This window comes from Entelurus aequoreus, linkage group LG10 (assembly GCF_033978785.1).
Source record: "Entelurus aequoreus isolate RoL-2023_Sb linkage group LG10, RoL_Eaeq_v1.1, whole genome shotgun sequence".
Classification (NCBI taxonomy): domain Eukaryota; kingdom Metazoa; phylum Chordata; class Actinopteri; order Syngnathiformes; family Syngnathidae; genus Entelurus; species Entelurus aequoreus.
In genome coordinates this window covers 12,598,169-12,620,825 of record NC_084740.1, presented here as the reverse complement: position 1 = coordinate 12,620,825, position 22,657 = coordinate 12,598,169, and the positions used below count along the sequence as shown (strand labels likewise).

At 38.9% G+C, this 22,657-nt stretch overlaps 1 protein-coding gene across 3 annotated transcripts in view; it reads left to right on the top strand.

Annotated features, from left to right (window-relative positions):
• dscaml1 (Down syndrome cell adhesion molecule like 1) overlaps positions 1-22,657 on the top strand; it is a 332,167-nt gene that overhangs the window by 196,933 nt on the left and 112,577 nt on the right. For 2 of the 3 annotated variants that reach the window (XM_062060149.1, XM_062060148.1), the window contains exons 4-7: positions 8,679-8,825; positions 8,904-9,182; positions 14,794-15,069; positions 15,144-15,443. In XM_062060149.1, coding sequence (XP_061916133.1) covers positions 8,679-8,825; positions 8,904-9,182; positions 14,794-15,069; positions 15,144-15,443 — 1,002 coding nt within the window. The remainder of the gene's footprint in view (positions 1-8,678; positions 8,826-8,903; positions 9,183-14,793; positions 15,070-15,143; positions 15,444-22,657) is intronic. The other variant, XR_009827441.1, reaches the window with a different exon arrangement.

Genomic DNA, 22,657 nt, shown 5'->3' with positions numbered 1-22,657 from the left:
ATGGATCTAACTAAAGCATTTGACACTACTAATCACAATATTTTAATCAAAAAACTAGAACGATATGGCATCAGAGGGTTAGTCTTAAACTGGATAAGAAGTTATCTAACGAACAGGAAACAATACGTGAAGCTAGTCGAACACACGTCTACAACGCTAAATATATCCTGTGGTGTACCTCAGGGATCAATACTAGGACCTAAATTATTCAATCTCTATATAAATGACATTTGTAAAGTTACAAAAGATTTAAAGTTAGTACTATTTGCGGATGATACAACAGCGTTTTGTTCAGGAGAGAACACTCAGAAGTTAATACAAATAATAACAGAAGAAATTAACAAATTAAAAAGATGGTTTGACAAAAACAGACTATCGTTGAATCTCTGTAAAACTAAAATAATGCTATTTGGTAACAGTAGAAGAGAAAGTCAAACACAAATACAAATAGACGGAAAATAAATTGAAAGAGTAAATGAAACCAAATTTCTAGGTATAATGATTGATGATAAATTGAACTGGAAATCTCACGTAAAAATATACAACATAAAGTAGCAAGAAACACGTCAATAATGAATAAAGCAAAACATGTTCTAGACCAAAAATCCCTTCATATTCTCTACTGCTCGCTATTGTTACCATATCTGAGTTACTGTGTAGAAATATGGGGAAATAATTACAAAAGTACACTTCATTCATTAACGGTGTTACAAAAAAGATCAGTTAGAATAATACATAATGTTGGATATAGAGAACATACAAATCCTTTATTTATTGAATCAAAGATACTGAAATTCCACGACATAGTGAATTTGCAAACAGCTAAAATTATACACAAAGCAAACTATAACCTGCTACCCAAGAATATACAACAATTCTCAAAAAAAGAGGAGAAATATAATCTTGGAGAAAAATGTAATTTAAAACATTTGTATGCACGTACAACACTTAAAACCTTCAGTATATCAGTATGTGGAATTAAATTATGGAATGGATTAAGCAAAGCAATGAAACAATGTACTAATATGATCCACTTCAAGAAACTCTTCAAACTTAAAGTGTTTACAAAGTACAAAGAAGAAGAACCATGATAAACATTCTGAATTTATTTAATTCATCCATTCTTTCACTCTCAAAATAATCTTACTTATCTCATCATATGAAATGTAACTTACTTCACCAATTATTATTTATCTATTTATTTTTATTGTGATTACTTATGGAGTACATTGTGAATAAATTGAGAACAGGAAGTGAACAAAAAGTTTAGCAACTGTTATGTAAAAGAAAAGGGGTAGGATTAAATAAGCTCTGCTTCTTCCTACTCCTTTTCGAACATGTTGAAAAGAGAAACTGGAAATTTTGATGTATCATGTTGTATGCTTGCATGTTCGAAATAAACTCAAACTAAAAAAAAACTCAAAAAAAAGGTATTAGGAGTAGGACAAGGCTTATTATGTTCAAGCATGTAAAATGTCCATGAAATGCCAAAGTCTGCTTTTTTAAGCAATCATTTGTTGCGTCAAAATATCACTTCCGCTGTAATTTAATGAAATATCAATAAATGTATGATCCAAAAAAAAATGTGTTGAGCGCTCGCCTCAGCCACAGATACTCGCTATTCCTTTAACGCGGGGGTCAGCAACCCGCGGCCCTAGTGGCTCCCTGGACCTCTTTCAGAGATGTGTGAAAATGGAAAAAGATGAAGAAAAAAAATATATTTTTTTATTCAAATATATTTTCTGTAGGAGGACAAACATTCCTAATTGTTAGATATCCCACTGTTTGTTATACATGTTTTACAGATCAGTATTTGGTAAGCACCATTTTGTCCTACTAATTTCAACGATCCCTGAACTCGTCGTATTTTGTACAACTTTTTCCGACGCTGCCACAGAAAGACGTGTTTTACGCCACTATTCCTTTGTCTCTTTTTGTCCACCAAACATTTTATGCTGTATTTACACGCACAAAGGTGAGCACAAAGTTGTTAAAGCATTCACAATAAATGAAATAAAACATTTACAGTTAATACATGTGATCAGTATTGGTATCAGCTGATCTCACTCAAAGATAGTTGGTATCGGAATCGGAAGCATAAATCCTGATCCGAACATTCCTAAATTAGATGTGAGCGACTGAATAGTGCCTCTGCTGGTTTCAGGCAAGTAGTGCACTCCATTTTGCAAACAATGCTTTATGATGCGGCTAAAGAACAATTTGCTTGTTAAAAAAAGGGAACATCCATTCATCAATCCATCCATTTTCTACCGCTTGTCCCTCCCTCCTTAAGGTAATCAAAAAGGTTAACCAACGAACGAGATTTCTCTACAGAATTTCCTCTCTGGTCAACAAAAGCACCTTGAGGATTCTGGCGGGAACTCTCGTTCAACCCTTTTTCGATTACGCATGCACCTCCTGGTACCCTAGCACCTCCAAAACCCTCAAATCTAAACTCCAAACATCTCAGAACAAGCTAGTCAGGTTACTTCTAGACCTCCACCCCAGATCCCACCTCACTCCTACCCACTTCTCTAAAGTGGGCTGGCTCAAGGTGGAGGACAGAGTTAAACAACTTGCACTGAGCCTAGTCTATAAAATCCGCTACACCTCCCTGATACCGAAGTACATGTCAAACTACTTCCTTAACGTAAATGACCGCCATAACCACAACACCAGGGGGTGCTCCACTAACCACGTTAAACCCAGATTCCGAACTAACAAAGGTCTTAACTCATTCTCTTTCTATGCCACATCAATGTGGAATGCGCTCCCAACAGGTATAAAAGAAAGGGCATCTCTATCCTCCTTCAAAACCGCAATAAAAGTTCACCTCCAGGCAGCTACAACCCTAAACTAACACCCTCCCCGGATTGCTAATAATCAAATGTAAACAATCAAATGCAGATTATTTTTCTTATGCCTTCTGATCTCTCTCTCTCTCTCTCTCTCTCTCTCTCTCTCTCTCTCTCTCTATGTCCACTACTTGATGTCCATATCCCCCCCCCACCCCCCCCCCCCACCCCTCCCTCCACACCCCTGATTGTAAATAATGTAAATAATTCAATGTGATTATCTTGTGTGATGACTGTATTATGATGATAGTATATATGATAGTATATATCTGTATCATGAATCAATTTAAGTGGACCCCGACTTAAACAAGTTGAAAAACTTATTCGGGTGTTACCATTTGGTGGTCAATTGTACGGAATATGTACTTCACTGTGCAACCTACTAATAAAAGTCTCAATCAATCAATCCCGGGGTGGCGGGGGGTGCTGGAGCCTATCCCAGCTGCATTCGGGCGGAAAGCGGGGGAGACCTTGGACAAGTAGCCACCTCATCGCGGGGCCAACACAGATAGACGGACAACATTCACACAAATCTCGATAAAAAAGAATTGACTTAATGTGCATGAAAATGTACCTAAATCACTTGTTATTGTAATGCAGATTTTTTTCTATTGGTTCAACATGTAAACACTGACTTTGGCATTCGTGTTGTCCATGAGTTAAAACTGTTGCTGCTATGTTCATGCATGAGTAATTGTCGGTGTGTGTGTTCATACACTATTTCCAGTTTCAGCTACTCAATTCTCCTGTGTTATACCCCAGTCTTCTCTTGTCAACCTTGTAAAAAGATACTGGAACATGCAAAGCAAACAACAGCTACCTTGCACACACACACACACACACACACACACACATACACATACTCTGCAGTCACATTGGCGTAACCAAACAATATGCAACTTACAAGATAGCCTGAAGTGTGCACTGTCTAAAATAACCCTTTGGGGGGGGTGGAAGGAATGCAAACGAAGTCAGGCAAGCGTGGAGATTCAAACACTGAAATTCACTCTTCTCATATTTTCCCCCCCGTCGCTCCCTCTTCCCCCTCTCCATTTAACATATACACACTCTTTTCTTTTTATTGACATGTGGCTAAATCACGGCCAGAACTTCAATGAAAATGACACTAATCTGCAGTTACCATAACACACGCACATCAATTATTAACACCTACAATGACCCCAACCACCCCCCTCGTCTCTTTTTCTTCTGGGTCTCATCCATCTTTCTCTGCGGCGCATATCTCCCTTGATGGATGTGGACATTTTAAAAGCTCTCATGTGTTTTAGCTAAGTGCTGTGGTAGGCTCTTTACATGACATTTTGACTTGTTTTTATTCCATTTTAAAATCAGTGTTTTCTCGAGTTTTCTAAGAATGGTGAAAAAAGACCAGTATCTTCTATATGCTTATTAGCACAAAAATTAAATATATATTTGTCTTTCTTTAGATCAGGGGTGTCCAAAGTGCGGCCCGGGGGCCATTTGCGCCCCGCAGCTAATTGTTTACACACATTCTGGAAATACTATTGTAAAAATAAAAAAGAACATTAAAAAAAGTGGAATGAGGTGAAATCTAACGAGAAAAAGTTGCAATGTTGACACAAAAGCTCCAATGAAGGCTGTTTTTTTTTTCTTTTGTCTTTCTTTCTTTTTCTTTTTTTGCCATTGCTCAAAAAAAAATAATAATGACAAAAAATTCATGTTATAATGAATTATTTTCAGGGCTCCAGTTACTTCAAATATTTCACTTTAAAATGTTTTATGTGGTAAATATTGCATATATTGTGTAGTAGCCATATAAAAACATCAAAGTTTTCTTTGACAAAAGCGCATAAAACAAACAAAATAATAGTTCCAGCATAAAATCGACAGATATATCTGAAGTTGATCTCGTAACTTAAGTGTTGAAAGTAAAAGAAAAACGTAATAAAAATGTATCACTTTATGAGTGGGGCACCTTTTGGATCCCAAATATATTTAGTGATTTTTTTATTTATATTTACACTGTGATTACTCAAAAATATGAAAGAATTAAAATCAATGGTGTCCTGCATTATTGATCTTTTAGGGCTCTAATTACTAAATACTGCATATTTCAGTTTTACTATAAAAAAACAGAAAAGCCATAAAACTTTTTTTTTAATTTGTATTACTTTATATCAACTTGAAGTTGATATAGAGATTTACTGTAAGCGTTAAATAATTTAAAAAAAATAATAATCTGACTTATTTTTAACATTTTAATGATTGAGACCCTTTATGGTCCCCAGGACCCCTAAAGGTAAAATTAATAAAAAATGCATATATTTTGTTATGGTTTGAAAATGATAAATATCAAAATGGCCCCCACATGCTTTAATTTTTCCGTGTGCGGCCCTCAGTGGAAAAAGTTTGGACACCCCTGCTTTAGATGATGTACATGAAATATGAAACATTTTAACATCCCAGTTGCTGCTGTTTATAGGCAGGACTCTCCTCTACAGTGTATCGCTCTCTGGGTCGTTGATACTGGCCGCGGGCGTTATGATGGCTGCCCAATGCTTGGCAAGACATGATGGGTCAAATACAGAGACACAATTTCACTGCACATACGTCGTACATGCAGCAATAAAAAAAAGTATAGAACAACTTAATTGGCAGCAAGCGGATTCTGATGTTCATGAGTCATACATCCACCACAATGCCACTTCTATATGAGCGCTACATTATGTCTGCTACTGTATGTGTATGAAAATATATTTCAATCAGTTTGGCATCATTTTATGAATGTACATCATCTATATTTAATAATAAAATTAATTATCACTGGTCTAGTTTCTAGGTCAGGGTTATTCTACTCAGTATTCAGTTCAAAATATGGGAAACAAACATTTTCGCAGCAAATTTCAAAAATCCCTGGAGCAAAGGCAGCGATCTACATTTGTGGCAGTGGGTGCTTGGTGTGTGTGTATTTTTAAAAAAAAAATAGACGTTCAGCGATGTTAATATCCCATATGAAATGTGGCTTTATTATTTTGTAAAACGGACCAAACTCGCCAAAAAATTAACTACAACAAGATTGATTTTTCAAAAATGATTTTAAAGATTGAAAGTTGCCATCCACCCATTGTCCGTGGGTGCTTGGGCCCCGAAGCACCCATGTAATCGGCGCCTATGCACTGGAGTGCCTCTGTTGTATAGAGGAAATTAACCACTGTCAACTCATTGGCAGATCCTTGCTTTGACATTTTAACCTTGCAAACAAAAATAATGGGGTCCGAACTTGTGATTTATATAACTGAGGCGTTCCTAAAGGCACCCCTTTAAGTCCTCTCCTTTTTGACCATTTTTTTTGTAATGTGATTTATGTAACTAATAGATGTGGGGTAAATCATCAGTTTTTAGATCCATCGCAATTCGGACATGAACGATTATAAAACCGATTAGTAAACGTCAATAATCGCTGTATTTACTGTAAATAGAGTAATGCCGACAGTTCTAAAGTTTGGCTGACTACAGCAAAACATTGAAAGATTGTAGGGCACTTATGTTCCAGTTTTGCACACATTTCCATTCATTTAATTATAGACTTTACTCTCACAATATTATGCCAGAGTTTTTTCTTGCCCTGATGTGGGATCTGAGCCGAGGATGTCGTTGTGGCTTGTGCAGCCCTTTGAGACACTCGAGATTTCGGGCTATATAAGTAAACATTGAATTAATGAGATGGGAATTAATTTTACTGTTTCTTATTGCAAATGCACTGTTTTTAAAAGTTGCAATTGATAAATGCTTATTTAGCAAAACGAAAAGAAATGTGAAACTGCACCAATATACATAAATTAAAGAAGCATCAATAATCGATTTGTAATTCAATTGTAGCTCTTGAATCGTAATCGAATTGTGAGGTCAGTTGTTCAACTTCATTAGTTATAATAGTAGTGTTCATCAAGGTTCTGAGATTCTTAAAAACACTATTTTTTTGATTGATTGGTTGAGACTTTTATTAGTAGGTTGCACAGTGAAGTACATATTCCGGACAATTGACCACTAAATGGTAACACCCGAATAAGTTTTTCAACTTGTTTAAGTCGGGGTCCACTTAAATTGATTCATGATACAGATATATACTATCAGATATATACTATCATCATAATACAGTCATCACACAAGATAATCACATTGAATTATTTACATTATTTACAATCGAGGGGGCGGGGGGTTAGGTTTGGTTGATTATCATCAGTCATCAACAATTGAGAACAGACAAATGGATATTGGAACAGAACTAGAGTGTTGTCATGGATATATTCGCAGAAGGTCCTTGAAACAACAGAGAGCTCCTCTAACTCTAACACAATAAATAGACCAAAATCAAATGTCTGCTGTAGAAGACGCTGGTTCCCTGGAATATACATTGTAGGAATGGGAACTAATAGTTAAGGGAGAAGTCTGCCCCCCCCTGGTCTTCAGTTTTCTAGAAATGTGGGCCCCCAAAACAATTAAGTTTTATATCCCAGTTCTAGATTCTAAAGCTATTTTTCGCTAAATTTGTCCAAACATGCAGACCTTTGTTGTGCACGATACATCCATCCATCCATTTTCTACCGCTTGTCCCTTTCGGGGCCGGGGTACAGTCATGTGGAAATATAGGACGCCTCATGGTGTATGTTTGTGAAAAGATAACTTGTCTACTCCTGAAGCGCTGCACACAGAAGCACCATCATAGTGTTGCCTGTGCCTGCAGTATTCTGACAAATACGCCACACGCTGGTGCTTTTATTAAAAGTTTGACCTAGAAATGGAACTGTCTTGAAATTTCTCACACAGCTCAATGCGTCCTACAAAACACCCTCTGTAAATGATGGGTGCTGACCTGGATCACCACCAAATTTGGTACACACCTTTAGGGGACTGTCAAGCACATGTCTGTAAAATTTAAGCAAGATTAGTTCAGGAAAAATGGCTGCCATTGAGAAAACGTCTTTGCATGGGCATTGGTGTGAAATTAGATGGATGCTGGCATGTCATTCAAAGCTTTTGAAAACAACCCACAGGGCAGGGATATCAGACTCAAACGTATAGAGGGCCAAAATTCAAAGCACACTTTAGATCATGGGGCCAAACAGGATTAATTGAACATTTGTGTTAGTTTCTGCTTGAAGAGTTCTAGTTTCAGACAGTTTGAAAGCCTTTGAATGTGTTGTGACTGATGAGAAACAGAGGGGGAGATTTGTTGAGAGAGAGGCTGTGGATGGTTTTTGACTTGTTTTAATAAAGTGATTGTTGATGGACCAGCACCTCCTCATCCTTTTAACATCGGGGCAAAAGCTACAATTATGTTGAATGCACTCAATAAAAGCAGAATCGGGGCAACCTGTAACCATTATCAGGAAGTCGGTAAATGAGGGAAATTTCCAGGAATATTCCGCAAAATCCAGAACACTTGGCAAGTCTAAGCATGCGTCTGAGGAGCTCGTGTTTCCCAGCATGCCTTGTTGCTGTTACAATTATCAATTTTGACTGTGTTATAATGCTTCTTTGTCTTATTTTCTACAGACAGGCTTTAATACATAAAGTGGTGTCGTTTTGAGGCGTGTACAGTTAAACTATTGCTACTTCAGGTGGTAATCTGGCACCCTTAGTAACAATATTTAGTGCAATGAATTTGCTGAAATGGATGCTGCGAACCGGGAGTTTGACACCTGGGCCATAGGGTTTTTTTATGATAAAAATATCATCATAGTAGGTCTTGTATTGTGTTTGTGTTAATTAATTGTATTGTCTATTCGTGACAGTCTTTATTTGACCGCATTCTGCTCTCCTTTATGCTCTCTTCTACAGGGAACCGTTTTTTCCTGACCTCATTTGGCGCTCTGTATATCTCAGAAGTGCAGAAGGAAGACGCTCTGTCCACCTACCGCTGTATCACAAAGCACAAGTACAGCGGAGAGACTCGGCAAAGCAATGGAGCCAGGCTTTCTGTTATGGGTATGTGACCTCTTCATACAGACTCGGGAAGTAAACTCTACTTCATGTTGATTAATCTACCCTGCTTCAACCTTATAGACCCTACGGAGTCCACCCCGTCTGTGCTGGACAGTTTCCAGTCCGGTGAGGTGAAGGTAGGGCACAACGTGGAGCTGCCGTGCATCGCATCAGGCTACCCGAACCCCGCCATCAGGTGGTTAAAGGACGGGCGGCCCCTGCCGATAGAATCCCGTTGGACGCGCCACATCACAGGCCTCACGATTTCCGACTTGAGGTTGGAGGACAGCGGCAACTACATCTGTGAGGTCACCAACAGCTTCGGCTCCAAAGAGGTGACGGGTCACCTCAACGTCATAGGTGGGTAAAGAGAGGATGAGGAAACATCTTAAATTGTATGGTGGATAATTGATTCTTTTGAGTAACCGATCAAAAACGGGGGGAGTCAGTTTGGACATTGGGCAGACTTGCTATGAAGCACATCACTACACAACCCACAGACATGCTGTGACAGGACATGAGAGCCATAACACACACACACACACACACACACACACAAGCTGCCTACAAAGAGAGTTCTCCTGTGCACTGTGAATTGCACCCAAACACACACATCCAGACGCCTAGAGCACCTCACACAAGCTGCTTTATTGTTCAGTGACATTTTCGTCCTTTTATGTCTGATTTCCATCGCAGTTTAGCACACGCACGTACAGTATGAATACAGATGCTGCAAAATAATTGATGTAAACCAAACATGGTTAACTGACTCGCACAATAGGTGCAAATCTGAGGCCTATTTCCACTAAGCACGCACCATTTTTTGCATTTTCCTTGTCAAAAAATGTATTCGACACCTTTCTTCTCCTGTACTGAGCAAAAAGGTTTAGAGGTAAAACTGCAGTATTTCATAATAAACAGCCTCAATCCAATACAAAGTAAGACTAACCTACAGTACAGTAGAGTCCGCCACTATGATTCTTTATAATTGGTCAAGCTCAAGGATTTATTTTGGGAGGGGAAAATGCGATAGTTTGATTGATTGAGACTTTTATTAGTAGGTTGCACAGTGAAGTACATATTCCGTACAATTGACCACTAAATGGTAACACCCGAATAAGTTTTTCAACTTGTTTAAGTCGGGGTCCACTTAAATTGATTCATGATACAGATATATACTATCATATATACTATCATTTGTATATACTAGTGGTTTTACTGTCTGAAAATAAGGTAACACTATTTAAAGAAGACAACTCAAACACTTGTCCCAGGTGGAAACCCATCGCTTAGACCAGTGGTTCTCAAATGGGGGTACGCGTACCCCTGGGGGTACTTGAAGGTATGCTAAGGGCTACGTGAGATTTTTTTTTAAATATTCTAAAAATGGCAACAATTCAAAAATCCTTTATAAATATATTTATTGAATAATACATCAACAATATATGAATGTAAGTTCATAAACTGAACATCAAATCAAGTAGGCTAACCATTCATTACCATAAACCCAGAGTTTCCCCCATGCCATGATGGTTTGACCCTCACTAAAATGTCTGTCAAAAAGAACTGTGAAAAGAAATGCAACAATGCAATATTCAGTGTTGACAACTAGATTTTTTGTGGACATGTTCCATAAATATTGATGTTAAAGATTTCTTTTTTTGTGAAGAAATGTTTAGAATTAAGTTCATGCATCCAGATGGATCTCTATTACAATCCCCAAAGAGGGCACTTTAAGTTGATGATTACTTCTATGTGTAGAAATCTTTATTTATAATTGAATCCCTTGTTTATTTTTCAACAAGTTTTTAGTTATTTTTATATCTTTTTTTCCAAATAGTTCAAGAAAGACCACTACAAATTTTATACAATTTATTAAATCAGAAACTGATGACACAGTGCTGTATTTTACTTCTTTATCTCTTTTTTTCAACCAAAAATGCTTTGCTCTGATTCGGGGGTACTTGAATTAAAAAAATGTTCGCATGGGGTACATCACTGAAAAAAGGTTGAGAACCACTGGCTTAGACTAAAGTGTGTCTCTTTAGACTGGCCACAAGCTCGTAGATTGGCTTCCTGGCACCGCCTTCTTGTCAACGTGACACTGATTGACAGCATGCGTCAGCTGTCCAATCGGCAGTCAGATGCGAGATAAGGGCTAGTCGTGATCATTCACAGGAGAGATATTTGTGATATGAAATTAAAAACGGTTGAAATGATTTAAAAACATTTGCTGTGTTGCTGTTAACCGGTTGAGTGAGATGATAAACTTTTTCAAACACAGCTTCTGTAAAATGGGTGCATGATACTGTACATTGTATCGGACCAGGAAGGGAACAATTTACAGGGGTAGCACAAAGAGAATATTTTGTTTAGCATGTATTCTTAATAATACAGGCAACACACTTAGACAACTAGTGCGTCCCAAAGATCAAACACCACACACCCAACAAAAAATCTGGTCTATGATGTCCAGTGTAATGGTGAATGCACTGATTCATATATTGGGGGAACAAAACAACCACTAAGCCGATGTATGGCACAGCATAGACGGGCAAACTCTTCAGGTCAAGACTCGGCTGTCTATCTGCACCTCAGGGAGAAACAGAATTCCTTTGAGGACAAACATGTACAGACTCTGGACAGGGAAGATGTATGGTTCGAAAGGAGAGTGAGGGAAGCCATCTACGTCAAGGTTGAAAAAGCAACCCTGAAAAGAGGAGGTGGTCTACAACACAAACTTTCACCCACATACAACACCGTCCTTTCAACCATTCCTGAAAGACGACAGTTTAGCCTCTAGCAAATAGCAAGAGTTGCTCCTTTTGAGTCATTTTTACAACTGAATGGAATGCTATTGTGGGTGATTCCAATCTAATGACTGATTTTGGACTAGTATTGGTCATTTCACAACGATCATTTTGCCACACAATACCAAAATGCTTACAAAGGGAAGTTCTTATTTAACGACTGTCGTTGGTATTGACAGACGGGTTTCTTTTTTGCATCTCAACCGTTGGTATTTTTACTACAATAGGACAGAGCCACCCTTCCCCGGACCCGCCCTCCTTGTGATGAAGGATAAATAGTTGGAGTTTTGGCACCAGCTTCTAGTCTAAATCTGACCAATCTAAGTCTATGAGCATGAACTGATGAAATTTACTTGGATGACAGGTGAAATGTCGTCTATGACGAACTGAACAGTCCATTTGCATCCAATTGAATGCCCTAAGAATACAAAGACCTGGATGACTGAGAACATCCAATGACATGTTTCATTTTAGGTTGGATACCCTAAAAATGGTACAGGAATATGAAAAGATTGGCTCGGAAAGTTGCGGACTACTGTAACCACCTCAGGTTCAACTTGTAGAGAAAATGGCCTCATACCCACAAGCGTATGCCTTTGTTCTACCGAGATAGGCTATAGAACAGACACAATCCTGATTAAGGCACAAAAACAACTTATGAACAAAAGAGTAAGACAAGTAAATTTTACAATTGAAGCCTCAAGGTAAAATCTGACAAATTACTCCTCAAATTATAACAAATCCTGCCTGAAGAGGTCTATGAAAAGATAATGAATTTCACAACCAAAACCCAACTTGCACAACACGACAAATCCCAAGTAAGACAAAGTTTCAGAATTTTCTACTTGGGAAAAACACTTCCACTTTAGAAGACGTCACTTGGAGGCAAGAAAACTGGGAACTGAGAACACAATGACTTGGGTGAATAAGAACATCCTTAAACATGTTTTTATAATCCAAAACATTAGGGGTGTATCGATTCGTTTAAACAACAAATCCATTTTTTTTAGAATGATATGGGCCGAAACATTCAGTAACTTTTTAGCGAAAAAAGCAACCAGTGTAACTGTGAAATAAATCTTGGATACTGGACACTACAGGTGATGTTTCCTATACTCCTGTTATTTTTTGTAAGGGAATTATGTATAAGTGAATTATGGATACAAGCGCGTAAACAACAATTATTGGCCAATGCATTCTCATTTTATTTGAATAAAGTGCCACCGATACTTTAGGCCGAGTTAACAGGAGGAAACCTTTTCTGCCCACTTTTTTAACATTCAAGCAATTTAAAAAAAATAAAACTACAGTAACCAACATTTTAAGATTAGATTTACCTGCTAGATAAAGTTCTCCGATCCAGTCATATCCATATTCTGTCCCAGGTGTGCGAAAACATGTATGCCCCCTCGTCCCTGTTGATGGCGTTGGCCCCTCGCTTCCTAATTTCCATAGCCTCCTAGATCTATCGCTTGTATTTATTTATTTCTCGTGAAATGACTTCTCCTTGTGTTTCGGAAGTCGATGCGTTGCCGTAAGTGTCATTTCCGTTTTGTCTGTCGTGTCTATCATTGTGTTGTGTCATTTGTAATTTTTGTTGGCTTTTGCAATCATGCTGTAACTGAAAGTTGGAGTTTTGTAATACCCCGCAGTGAAGAAGGAGAGACACATTCAGAGATACACTCTCAGATGCTTTATCAACAAGCCGTAGCAAACTAAAGGACTCAAAACACACATAAACAAGAGCTACTGTTCGCCACAACTCATGTTTTGATACTCAACACACATACACCCAAACATCACCACATCCTAAAGGCGCACACACACTTATCACAGATATTACACTATTGTCTAGCGTTTATTACCTTTCTTGACCACCACCGTAGCTATCCTACCATTTTGTTTTGATGACGCCAAAGATTGTAAAATACACTTAAAGTTTGACGTCCTTATTTTTAACAGTGCTAAACTTCATATAAAGTCTGCCGTTCTTAAACCCACCGTTTTCCTTTGTCTTTTATTGTTCAAATCAGGGATGTCAAACATGCGGCCCGTGGGCCGGATCAGGCCCTCGAACAGGTTCAATCCGGCCCGCGAGATGAGTCAGTGTAAAATTAAGCTGCATTTTTAAATTAAATAAACTGTTTTTCTAAATGTGTCCACTGGATGTCGCAATAGCAATTCTGTTAGGCAAGCAAATTGTTTATATTGGGGCGAGCAAGTATACCAAGCAAGAGGTACACAGTAGCGGGGCTGGGACTCCTCCCCCCTGACCCAACGTAAAACACACAGGAGTAAAATAAACAATTGGTAACCCCACTTAAAATGCTGCATGAGACACATTGATATGGTTCTGTGAAAATTAGTTTCTTCTGTGAAAATTCAAAGAAAGTGAACAGTGGAAAGACAAATGAGGTAGTTGATACATAGAGGAGTTTTTATTTATGCTTTCTTATGTTTTTTGTTCAATCCTACATGGGCTGTGACTTAAAGTTGAATTGCTTTGTAGATACACCGAGATTAAGTCTAAATTCATTGTGTTCTTCATGGAGTTTTTGAAACTGTACCATTTTTTTCCGCAGATTTTTCAACTAACTTGAATTGTTTTGTCAAGAGGATCATATGTGATATGTCCTTTTTTCAGAATGTGCTTGTTCTATTTTAGGCCAAAGTAAAACCAAGAAAACAATCTGAAGTTGCCGTAGTTGTATTTTAAAGTTATTATGCCATGATTTTACCAGTCCGGCCCACGTAGGAATAGATGGTTCTCCATGCGGCCCCTGAGCTAAAATGAGTTTGACACCCCTGGTTTAAATTGATTGATTCCCTTTTAAAAACGATCTTGAAACGATACTTATCTTTCGTAAGGCAAATTTGCCGAGCACAGATCGATATACTTGAAATTTAGGAACATAAATTGATCTATCGATAGATCAATCAATCGTTACAAGCCACGAAACCTGTACTAAAGCCAATTGTGTGTCCCCCACTTTTGAAATCCAAATTTCGTACCTGTTCAAGTCCGATCATGGTTTAATTTGATTTAAAGCTTACCTAAATCTTACCTGCTCTGCCGAAACACGAGTTTATTTACCACTATTGTATAGAATCAATGTTAAGATTAGTTCTAACAAGCCTCTCTCTGTACCCTCCATCTTTAGAGCCCCTGCAGGTCACCTTGTCCCCCAAGAACCTCAAGACAGGGATCAGCAGCACGGTCATCCTGTCCTGTGCCGTCCAGGGTTCTCCCCACTATATTGTGTCGTGGTACCGTAACACAGAGCCCGTCCTGCCTGACCAACACTTCTCCATCCAGGGCGCTCACAACGAGACCTTGTTTATTTCTGCTGCCCAAAAAAGACACTCAGGAGCCTACCAGTGCTTTGCCACGCGTAAGGGTCAAACTGCCCAGGACTTCTCAATCATTCTGCTGGAAGGTGAGGCAGATTTGAGATTATTTTGTGCTGGCACTGTTTAAAAACCTGACATATTTTTTTATAATTTTACTCAGACGGCACACCACGTATTGTGGCTTCCTTCAGCGAGAAGGTGGTGGTTCCGGGCGAGCCCTTTTCCCTGATGTGTACCGCCAAAGGAGCCCCTCCCCCGACCATCACCTGGACCCTGGACGACGAGCCGGTGGCCCGCGACCTGTCCCGCGTGCGAGCCAGCCAGTACACGCACTCGGACGGCAGCACAGTGAGCTACGTCAACGTCAGCAACCCCCAGATTCGCGACGGAGGATTGTATCGGTGCGCCGCACGAAACTCGGCCGGTAGCGCCGAGTACCAAGCGCGCATAAACGTAAGAGGTGCCTGTCTACTTTTCAATATCAGTCATACTCGAGGCCTCACACAGCCTCATCCCTACCCGTTCCCCAACCCCACTTTACCTCTCTCTCTCTTGTGCTCTCTCATTCTGTAAACTGTACTTGCTTTCTCACTTTCATATCTCTTCTGTCAAGTGAGCTTTCTATCCAAAATGTAATTTATAAAGCTATTTATAATAAATAGCTCTGTTGCTATTTTTGCATTTTTATTTATAGCATCTGTCGCGCATGACCAGTCTTCCTCTCAACGACCAAAACACACTGGTCAATCCCAAATTCTTTTGGATGACATATATGTTGAGTAAGAAGGACCACCAAGACAGAATAGTACAGGGGTGGGCAATTAATTTTTACCGGGGGCCGCATGAGCAACCCGAGCACTGCTGGAGGGCCACATCGACAATATTTCAATTAAATTTTGCTCAATATTATTTTTGATATATACCGTAAGATAAATAATAATAATAATAATAATAATAATTAATAATAATAGTAATACTTCAACATAGTGTGTGTAACAGCATTCCATGACTAATATAAATAAATTAACATTAATAATAAATGACAGTAAAATAAGCACACGTATGACTGAGGAGTCATAGTGTAACTTTGTGTGGTGTTTGAGTTGTCCGACTTTTTGTGTGGCCATAAACGCACCAGTGGTTTAGTGCTGTGCGTGTTGGGGACAGATGACAAGTTGGTTTTGGCCTGGTTTGTACGGCAGAAAATGACTAGTTTTTCGAGATAGAAGTGTTTTACTTATGTTTTTGGTGTGGTTCTGGCCGAATATAAACAGTTTTGCTCAATAAAGTGATCGATATAATTCCTGGCCTCGAAGCATCTCGATAGACGTTACAATAATTGAACGGTGTTCAATTGAACGGTGTTGACGAACACCATTAGGGCCGCTTGTTGTCACTGTCACTCAAAGTTGCATTGCAAAATTACATAGAATAAATATGTTTATTTTGTTTAGAATTCAGATGGGATTTGATTTGGTGCGCGGCATATATTTGCTGCGCGCAGCAGACGCTTGAGCAGTGCGCAATTGCGCAAGCACGCACCTTAGAGGGAACGTTGCATGGCAGTCCATGTCTTGTTGGAAACACGCCATTCTTCATCAACTTTTCTCTTTTTAGCGTCTCGGGTGTAAACCGTGCATCACTTGTCGCTGCATGTGCACCTTCACTCGCAGGTTACACACGGACACACGCCCATAAAGAATAATTTTCAAAATAAAAGCAGCACAGTTGTATTGCGCGCACGACATAGATGTTTTTTCAACTTTATTTTGTAATTAATGATTGCAGCTGTTCACATTCACTCACAATCACGCACACGTCCACACGGAAGTAATACAAATAACGATTTTCAAAACAAAAGCAGCACCGTTGTATTGCACACTCGACATAGATACTTTGTAAAATGTATTTTGTCATTTATAATTGGCCTCACGCGGGCCGGACAGGGACGCACAAAGGGCCGGATGCGGCCCGCGGGCCGCAGAATGCCCAGGTCTGGAATAGTACTTGGCCAAGTTTTACTAAAGCTTTAGAAGACCAGCCCTTACAACGTGACAATAGCATCAGCAAGAAGAGGTCTAAAGAGTCAGCTTATGTAGAGCAAAAACAGCCCCTCTCGTCCAGAAAGGAGCACAGCTGCATCTTCAGAACAGATTAGAACTTGCCACAACAGCTCTGTGAGCCGACCAACAGGAGCCCTTAAGACAAAACAAAGAGTTTACTAGGGGACATAAGATAAATGCGAGGAGATCACGAGAAGACGCACTACATGGGAAAATACTAGCTGCTTTAAACATGACTATGGATTAAGAAAGAACACTTCAAAATATTTCATTCTCACAATCCCCCCTTCAGATCTTCCCCAGAAGATCTCTCCTAAAAGAGCAACACTACTAAGCACACCTTACATTAAAGTAGGTGCTGTTTCGGTTTTTGAGCAAGCAAGCAATAAACAATCAAACCATAGTTACATGTAAGGGGCAGAGGGAAGGATAGAGTCAATGTCGTCATTTTTAGGAAAGGAAACTAACAGTCCTCGAACGTCACCTTCTGTGACATAGCAAGCCTAGTAGATGGATGGGGTTGGCCTTCAGTTGCTCTCACAATGATGCGGGTGCAAAGAGATTTAGCACAAGGGGCAACAAAACATTCACAGGAGGCCATAATAGCAAGGAATACTGCAATTGAAATCAGGGTGGATTTGATCAAGTCGGACCATTTACAAACATGAGTACACCCCTCACGATTTAACAACTAAGGGTGTCCTGATACAACATTTTCACTTCCGATACAATATCGATATTGGAGCCTTGAGATGCGATATCAGCAGAAATCATACATAGTTTTATTATTTTGTAGTGTAAAATGCTAGAAAAGTCTTAAGTGAAATTACTCAAACACAAAACAATATTAGGTACAAAAAACTAACCTATTTATTATTAACAGTTGTTTGGGTGAAGTAACTACATGTAGCAACCAGAAATTATGCAATGTGTTACAGTAGCTACATTTTTGTAAAACATTTTAAAATAAATATATTATCATTGTTATACTAAATTATATATTGAGATATACTGTATTTTCCAGACTACAAGATGCACCCACTAAATTTTAGAAGACAAAAACATTTTTTATGCCACAGATATACACCGGTACGTTGTGAAATGAGATATTTACATAAAGAGGTTTTAAATGTTTATTTATGTTCATTATGTACAAAGCAAACTATAATCTGATGCCAAATAATAACAACTCTTCTGAAACAAAGAAGAAAAAATATAACCTTAGAGGAAAAAATAACGTAAAACATTTGTATGCACGTACAACACTTAAGACTTTTAGCATATCAGTATGTGGAATTGAATTATGGAATGGATTGAGCAATAAGTTAAACAATTTGTTAATATGATCCAGTTTAAGAGGCTGTTCAAATTAAAAGTGCTTACAAAGTACAAGGAAGAACAATCTTGAGAAATACCTTCAACCTTATTGAAAATGAGATATTCTTCATCTCAGTATGTTAATCTTGACTGATTTAATTATCTTTTGCAAGAACTGTTGTACTAATTATTCACTGATGTAATTGTGTTATAAAAAGAAGACAGTATGTTCACTTACTACATGTTCAATTAGTAAGTGCTCTGAAGTGGAAAAAGGGTTAGGAATAAATAAGCGTTGCTTCTTCCTACTCCTTTTCGGACATGTTGTAAAGAGAACTTAAATGAAATTATGCGATGTGTCATATTGTGTGTTCATGTTCGAAATACACTAAACTCAACGCAACAACAACTCAACTCAACATAACTGTAACACGGCAGTAAAACCGCTGATCAAACAAAACAGAAATGTCATTGATGTCTTTATTTATGTTTTATGAGATGAATAAGATGTACCTCCTTTTTTAATCAGATTTAAGGTGTTTATCAGGATTCTTCTTCCTTGTACTTTGTAAACATTTGAGTTTGAACAGTTTCTTGAAGTGAATCATTTAGTACGTTATTTGATTTCTTTGCTCACTCCATGTGTAAAGGATATCACCACATGGACTCAGGAACACTTCAGAAAACCACTGTCAGTAATTACAGTTTGTCCCGACATCTGTAAGTGCAAGTTAAAACTCTACCATGCAAAGCGAAAGCCATTTATCAACAACACCCAGAAACGCCGCCGGCTTCGCTGAGCCCAAGCTCGTCTCAGATGGACTGATGCGAAGTGGAAAAGTGTTTGGAAACTGTGGACATCGTGTCAACAAAATTGTTATAGGCGCAAAGTTAAAAAGGCCAGCATCTGTGATGGTATGGGGGTGTATTAGTGCCCAAGGCATGGGTAACTTACACTGTGAAGGCACCATTAATGCTGAAAGGTACATACAGGTTTTGGAACAACATATCTTGCCATCCAAGCAAGGTTATCATGGACGCCCCTGCTTATTTTAGCAAGACAATGCCAAGCCATGTGTTACAACAGCGTGGCTTCATAGTAAAAGAGTGCGGGTACTAGACTGGCCTGCCTGTAGTCCAGACCTGTCTCCCATTGAAAATGTGTGGCGCATTATGAAGCCTAAAATACCACAACGGAGACCCCCGGACTGTTGAACAACTTAAGCTGTACATCAAGCAAGAATGGGAAAGAATTCCACCTGAAAAGTTGCAAAAATTGGTCTCCTCAGTTCCCAAACGTTGTTAAAGTGTTGTTAAAAGGAAAGGCCATGTAACACAGTGGTAAAAATGCCCGTGTCAACTTTTTTGCAATGTGTTACTGCCATTAAATTCTAATTTAATGATTATTTGCCAAAAAAAATTAAGTTTCTCAGTTCGAACATTAAATATCTTGTCTTTGCAGTCTATTCAATTGTATAAAAGTTGAAAAGGATTTGCAAATCATTTTATTCTGTTTTTATTTACGAATTACACAACATGCCAACTTCACTGGTTTTGGGTTTTGTATATCACCATTTAGATATTAGGCCATATCACCTATCCATGGTAATATCCCTTAAGTAAATAAAGGGGCTACTAAAAATCTGAGGGGTGTGTTTTTTTGTAGTTTGTAAGGGATGATGAGGGAAAGAAGCAATACACAGATGGTTATACAGTGGGTGGATGTCATGAGGGGAAAAAAAAGTGACGGTAAATTCTGGTGACAGAACCAGCCCTGTAAGGACGATGATTGACCCTGATGGACACCGTGTCCTGTTCTCTCCATCTCTCTCTCGTGCTTTCCTCCATCCTTTGGTGAAATGTGCTGTGACACACAAGTCCGCTCTTGCGAGATGCTGCAGTGACAATGAGCAGCATTGCCAGAGAGCTTCAGCCCTCTAGACCAACACAAATTGACACACATGCACGGACCTGGAGTATAGCCGTGTTTTACCCACTTACAGAAATGGGATACACTCAACTTATCCCTCTCAGCTTGTGGACCAACAGCCATTGTTAGAGAAATGCACGTGCACACACTGTGTCTGTCTGTGTGTTTTTCAGTGTGTGTGTGTGTGTGTGTGTGTGTGTGTGTGTGTGTGTGTGTGTGTGTGTGTGTGTGTGTGTGTGTGTGTGTGTGTGTGTGTGTGTGTGTGTGTGTGTGTGTGTGTGTGTGTGTGTGTGTGTGTGTGTGTGCGTGTGCGAGACTGGTGCTGCTGAATAATACATCTTTGGCTCGTCAAAGCTGTGACTTCAAAGCTCGGCACACGCTGAGCAATGGGAAGAGAGGCAGCAAGTGGGGAAGTGTGTGTGTGTGTGTGTGTGTATATGGAAAGGAGAGACAAAAACAGAGATAGGTATAAGATGAACGGGAAGGAGGTCAGACAAGAGGTGAAGGATGACAAGAGGTGAAGGATGATAGCTGCTTGTGTCCTCGAATAACGCAAAACACATTTTGTCTCCATCAAATTGTCCGCATGCATGAGTCTGTCTGAGATCATGGCTTTATAGGAAACTGCTGACATTTTGGTACAACTACAATATTAGATTACGGACACAATATGATGCTGTCCAATACTTGACTAGACAGACTGATGCGTGATGGGACTAACACGTGTGAAGTTGTTGTTTTTACCCTGTAACTGTAGTACATGCAAGAAGTATAGTGCCATTAAAGGGAAACTGCACTTTTTTTCGAACTTTGGCTTTCATTTACAATCCTTATGTAAGAAAATAACTTTTTTTTTTTTTGCACGTTAAGTAGTAAATAAATGAATGAAAAGTCAGCTCTATTTAGCGCTTAAAAAATACATTAAAAAAAACCTCCATCAAGGTTTTATATACACGTTGTAAATATATATGTAATGTAGTACGGGGCACATTCATAATATGTACAAAACCCAAAACCAGTGAAGTGGGCACGTTGTGTAAATGGTAAATAAAAACAGAATACAATGATTTGCAAATCCTTTTCAACTTATATTCAATTGAATAGACTGCAAAGACAAGATATTTAATGTTCGAACTGAGAAACTTAATTTGTTTTTGCAAATAATCATTAACTTAGAATTTAATGGCAGCAACACATTGCAAAAAAGTTGGCACAGGGGCATTTTTACCACTGTGTTACATGGCCTTTCCTTTTAACAACACTCAGTAATTGTTTGGGAACTGAGGAGACCAATTTTTGAAGCTTTTCAGGTGGAATTCTTTCCCATTCTTGCTTGATGTACAGCTTAAGTTGTTCAACAGTTGTCGTATTTTAGGCTTCATAATGCGGCACACATTTTCAATGGGAGACAGGTCTGGACTACAGGCAGGCCAGTCTAGTACCCGCACTCTTTTACTACGAAGCCACGCTGTTGTAACACGTGCAGAATGTGGCTTGGCATTGTCTTGCTGAAATAAGCAGGGGCGTCCATGATAATGTTGCTTGGATGGCAACATATGTTGCTCCAAAACCTGTATGTACCTTTCAGCATTAATTGTGCCTTCACAGATGTGTAAGTTACCCACTAATACACCCCCATACCATCACAGATGCTGGCTTTTCAACTATGCACCTATAACACATTTTGATGTTTTTTTTTCCTCTTTGACATGACGTCCAGTTTCCAAAAAACAATTTGAAATGTGAAAACAATTTGAAATGTGGACTCGTCAGACCACAGAACACGGCGGCGTTTCTGGGTGTTGTTGATAAATCGCTTTCGCTTTGCATAGTAGAGTTTTAACTTGCACTTACAGATGTAGCGACAAACTGTAGTTACTGGCAGTGGTTTTCTGAAGTGTTCCTGAGCCCATGTGGTGATATCCTTTACACACAGATGTCTGTTTTTGATGCAGTACCACCTGAGGGATTGAAGGTCAAGGGCATTCAATGTTACGTGCAGTGATTTCTCCAGATATTGTCTGAACCTTTTGATGATATTACGGACCGTAGATGGTTAGATCCCTAAATTCCTTGCAATAGCTCGTTGAGAAATGTTGTTCTCAAACTGTTCAACAATTTGCTCAGGCATTTGTTGACAAAGTGGTGACCCTCGCCCCATCCTTGTCTGTGAATGACTGAGCATTTCATGGAAGCTGCTTTTATACCCAATCATGGCACCCACCTGTTCCCAATTAGCCTGTTCACCTGTGGGATTTTCCAAATAAGTGTTTGATGAGTATTCTTCAACTTTTCAGTCTTTTTTGGCTACTTTTGCCAGCTTTTTTGAAACATGTTGCAGGCATCAAATTCCAAATGAGCTAA